General features: G+C 34.5%; 1 protein-coding gene across 1 annotated transcript; it reads right to left on the bottom strand.

The window, feature by feature from the left end:
• Positions 1-286: 286 nt before the first annotated feature.
• On the bottom strand, positions 287-2552 carry LOC118493475 (major histocompatibility complex class I-related gene protein-like). Its single transcript, XM_035993394.1, has 3 exons — positions 2256-2552; positions 1445-1747; positions 287-408 (listed from the first exon to the last, which is right to left on the bottom strand). Exons 1-3 carry the CDS (start codon positions 2512-2514, stop codon positions 362-364), a joined length of 609 nt encoding a protein of 202 aa, XP_035849287.1. The 5' UTR covers positions 2515-2552; the 3' UTR covers positions 287-361.
• Positions 2553-5277: the final 2725 nt, after the last annotated feature.

Here is a 5277-nt window from a genome sequence, read left to right as displayed (position 1 = left end):
AATTAAATCCTTCTACCTTTTTTGTTCGTTTGTACATTATTTCTTCATACCTTTCCCTGTCTGTACTGTACATCATCATGCTGTCTTCATATTATCATGAAACAATGGCTCTGAGCCTTACGTCGCTTACTGTTGGTTGAAACAGATTTTGTTGTGCTGGGAAGTAAAATGTATGTAACTTTTGCAATCTTCATAAAAGCATCAACTCAAAGTATAAAATCAAAATACAGAGAAAAACAAATGAGACAATGTTTCTTTATTTAATCTCATACCATTCTTCTTTTTATAAATGACGAATGCGATCACAGCGATGAGAAGGAGAACCAGAACAACCACTCCAGCGATGATGGGGATGGTCATGTCAGTGGGCTTCTCTGTTGATCAGAAAACAACAACAATAGTCCCAACCTGAACAGATGAAGCAGTTAGAAGAGAAGAACATCCATTTATCAACCAGACCACAAACCTGTATACAGACACTTTGCTTGTTTATCCTGCTGCTGTAGTTAATTTAAATTATTATCTACTTACTTGTCTGTACATAATTACTGTATCTATGGGGCACCTGGGTAGCTTACCTTGTTGAGCGTGCGCCCCATGTACAAAGGCTCAGTCCTTACCGCAGCAGCCGCAGGTTTTATTGTGACCTGATTCCTGACTTGATTCCGATTTCCTGCATGTCATTCCCCCTCTCTCTCCTTTTTCCTGTCTTAAGCTATCCTATTAAATAAAGGCCTAAAATGCCCAAAAAATAAATAATAGTTTGTTTAATCTTGTCAGCTATGTCTTTGTTTCGCTGTTTGTTGGTTTCTGTCCCATATGTTGTTTTTTAGCACAATGAGAGCTTCTGACAATCAGATTCAAACTTCTTTTGAACTGTCAGTATACTTGGCAAATAAACTTTATTCTTCTGACTGATGTACTGACAGATACATACGTCCAGTTATTGTTGTAATAATTATTTTGAAAATTGACCAATAGTTCAGTCAATACAGTGCCTATAATCTCTGAACTGTGGTTACACAATAGTTAGACAAGTTCTGAGAAAAAGCTGTCAAACATTTTACATAATACATACATTTACAGGTGGTAAAAATCGGTTATTTTAATATAAAAAACTGAATAAAATAGTGTTTTGTTTCATTTTTGAAATTTTTCTTTAAATGCAAGCTAAGTAAACATTGGACAGGCAGCACAAACAAACATCATAGTGGAAGAAGATTAAAGATTAAAGGATTTGCAGATTCCCTTGTCAGGGTCCAGAGGTGGAGTTTAATGATCTAATCCTTAAAGTTATATATTAAAAACTAGATAAAAGAAACTGACAACAAAACCGTCCAAGAAAACAAAACTTCCCATCCAACACATAAAAATACATGAAGTACAGGACTGTTAGAGTAAACTAGATGTGTGTTTCCTTCCTCACTTCTGATTCCAGTCTCACCTCTGTTGGTCCTGATCACTGCTTCGTCCAGTTTGGTGAAGATGTCTTTCTTCATACCAGAGAGCTGAAACACACAGTCGTACCTCCTCCAGTCTTCAGCTGGGACTGATGAAAGGTCCAGGTCAACACTCATCTGGAAGGATCCATCGTGGTTGGGGAGGATCTCTCCGACGACCACGTCCTCATGAAGCTCCTCTCCATCTTTCCTCCAGAACATCAAGACTCTGTCAGGGTAGAAACCTGTAGCGTGGCAGCTGACTGGAGAGGAGGGAGACTTCTGGAGGAGAGACACTGAGGGAACCTCTGCACAGTGAAGACAAAGACAGTTTAGAGGTTCTTTATTAATATTTACTGTAGCCTATATCAATAGTATCATTCCGTTTGATATAATGTATATATTAGTAACAAATACACTATAGATATGTATTCAATGCAAATAATTCTCACTGAAGTGTAACTATGAAAAGGAGAGGTGAGATGATTACAAATGGAGGACAGTGGGTGTGAGAAAGACAGAGGAAGGCAAAATATAAAAACAGACGGAGAGAAACACGCCAGAAAGAAAGAGAGAGAAAATGAAGAAAAAGAGTGGTGATAAGTGTGAAGGAGGAAGTGACAGAAAATGGAGTAAAGGAAGGCAGAGAGATGAAGAGAAGTGAGAACATGAGAGAAAGAGAAAATGTGTGTAAACTGAGACAAAGTGGGTCTCTGTTGTTTAATATTTATTGTAATATTACTGTTGGTTAGAAACACAAGAAGAAATGTTAACATTGTTGTGTTCATTAAACTCCATCAGGTCATGTGATTCTACCTGTTCTCAGCAGAGAGCTCCTCCCATAGTTCACATACTTCTTCAGCCACTCAGGACAATGCTGGGTCAGGTAGTGTTTTCTCTGAGCTATCTGAGCTTTGTCATTGTCCCACTTGTGTTTGGTGATGACAGCCTGTGGTTTTGGAGCGATGAATGACTCTGTCTTCAGGTCAAATACTATGAAGTCTTCTCCATCATAACCATACTGATCATAACCACTGACCTCAAGAGTCTCATCATCCCACTCACAGCCGTACATGTTCTGGTAAATGTGGACACCTGAGAGAGAGAGAGAGAGAGAGAGAGAGAGAGAGAGAGAGAGAGAGAGAGAGAGAGAGAGAGAGAGAGAGAGAGAGAGAGTCAGTCATCTGTTAACAGTTGATAACTCAAACTAATAATTATTTTCATTATCAATTATTTTTATTAATCACTTAACCAAACAAATTTAAACAAAGAAAAGCAGCAAAATTCTCACATTTCTTTTTAATAAAAGACTTAAATAAATATTTGATTATCAAAATTGATGTCAATTAATTTTCTGTAATCAACTAATAGATTATTGACTAATAGTTTCATCACTTTTTTTTTACGACACAGACACACTGTGGTCAATTAAATCTAATCTGTAGTTCTGATACATATTTAGTGTTTAAACTATGTATTCTTGTTTGTATATTATTGATTATGTAAGGATTATTTTGATACATTTAAATAAATGTTTACAATGTAAAATGAAATGTTGAAAACTGTTGATCAGAAGTTGTGAGAGTGTGAGATGAAATCTTCTAATAGTTTCTTCTGTCTGATCAACACTTTCATATTAAATGATATTAAACAGAGAAAGGAGAACATTATCATATTTGAGAAACTAAAACTACTAAATATTTAGACTTTTTTCTTGATAAAAGACTAAAATAATGATCTGATTATCAAAGTTTTTGTCAATTAATTTCCTGTAATCAACTAATAGATTATTGACTACTAGTTTGATCCCTTTCTCTGTTTATGATGGTCCAGACCAGGACTGAACCATTCATGGTGTTCACATAGATCAGATAATGGTGAAGAGAGACATGAATCACATGTTTGGTTAACATCTGATTTAACAGTTTTATTCTTCTTTTTATTATTAAATTCATCTTTTTTAGAAGATAAATGCTGAATCATGTTCCACGTCACAGATTCTTTACAGGAATGTCCTATTTTCAGTGGATTTCTCATTTATCTTTTATTACTTTATTTATCTAAAAAACTAAATCACAGATCGAATCATAATCATAATATCTGGCAGGAAAATTAGATTATTTTCTCCAAATAATTGAGCCCAGACACACTGAGGTGGAGTAAAGTTCATCTAATCTGGAGTTCTGCTCCATATTTAGGGTTTAAACTAATCATTCTTTTCATTATTCATTCTTTCATTTATTCATCAATCAACCATTTACTTCATTTATAATATTACACTAAGAAAAACATTCTCATATTTGCATTATATCTCTGCTTAATAAAAGACTTAAATGATTGTTTATTCATTTTTTTGGTCAATTCATTTCTGAAATCTGTTATTAGACTAATAGTTTCATCACTTTCTCTGTTTATTAGAGCCAGACACACTGTGGTCCGTTCAATCTGATCTGATCTGGAGTTCTGATCAATATTTAGGGTTTAACCCTCCTGTTGTCCTCGGGTCTAATCTCACCCATTTTATAAAAGTTTCTACATCAGAAATTTGGGTTTCTTTCAACCAAATTTTAAAACTAAATAACGTGGATGGTTCCAGACGACGCTCCTCACACGTTAAATAAATGATCAGTTCACTACTTTCATTGAATTTGGGTGTTTTAGTCAAAGTTATAGCATGTAAAGAAATATTGATAATAGAACGTTGAAAATCAGGAAAAAAATGTCACAAAAGCGCAGAATAAAGTGACAAAAACATCAGAAAAAGGGACAAAAAACTTGGAAAAAAAGTGACGAAAACGTCGGGAAAATCTTCAAAAACGTCAGGAAAAGTGACAAAAACATGAGAAAGCTTAAAAAAGAAAACGTCAAAAAAGCGCAGAAACATTGACAGAAACTTCGAAAAAAAAAAAAGTGACCAAAGTGTGGAACAAGACGACCAAAAGGTTGGAATTATTCTGAACATTTTGAGCCAGAAAAAGTAAAAGTTGCTGCAGGTCGACGGGGAAGACAACACAAGGGTTCTAACTAGTTCTTCTTCTCATTATTGATTATGTACGGAGGATTTGTTGATACATCTAAAGAAATGTTTACAATGTCACATGAAATGTTGAAAACTGTTGATCAGAAGTTGTGAGAGTGTGAGATGAAATCTTCTAATAGTTTCTTCTGTCTGATCAACACTCAACTCTATTTCATATTAAATGATATTAATAACCCTCGTCTCGTCCTCGGCTCAAATCTGACCCATTTACAAAAGATTATGAGAACAGAAATATGGCTTTCTTTCAACCAAACTGCCCCAAATATAACAATGGATGCGTGGATGTACGTTGTGTGGAACCCCATACGACATTTTTAACAAATGAATGATTACTTCCATTGCATTGTGGGTGTTTTATTCCATTTTTATAGCATTTGAAATAAATAATTGAAATGGTTTCAAAACAGTATCCTGAAACTAAACTTTGAAATTCTGTGATCCACTCAACATCCTCTGATCTTTACTATTAGTCCAAATCACTCATCATTTCTGCTTTTTTTAACTAAAAGAAAAGTTGGTATAATGTCATATAAATTAGGTTTATTGACCATGAATTTAAAAAAAAAGTGTCGGAAAAAGAGACAAAAACTTTTTAAAAAGCGTCAGAAGCATCGAAAAAGGAGTCAAAAACATGTTTAAAATAAAAAAGTGTTGACATTTTTTTGGACCCTGAAGGACAACAAGTTGTTGGTGGACAGGAAGACAACACGAGGGTTAAACAGAGAGAAGAAGAACATGATCATATCTGAGAAACTCAAACTACTAAATATTTAGACTTTTCTTAATAAAAGACTAAAA

This window comes from Sander lucioperca, chromosome 16 (assembly GCF_008315115.2).
Source record: "Sander lucioperca isolate FBNREF2018 chromosome 16, SLUC_FBN_1.2, whole genome shotgun sequence".
Taxonomy (NCBI): Eukaryota; Metazoa; Chordata; class Actinopteri; order Perciformes; family Percidae; genus Sander; species Sander lucioperca.
This window is presented reverse-complemented; position numbering and strand designations above follow the sequence as displayed.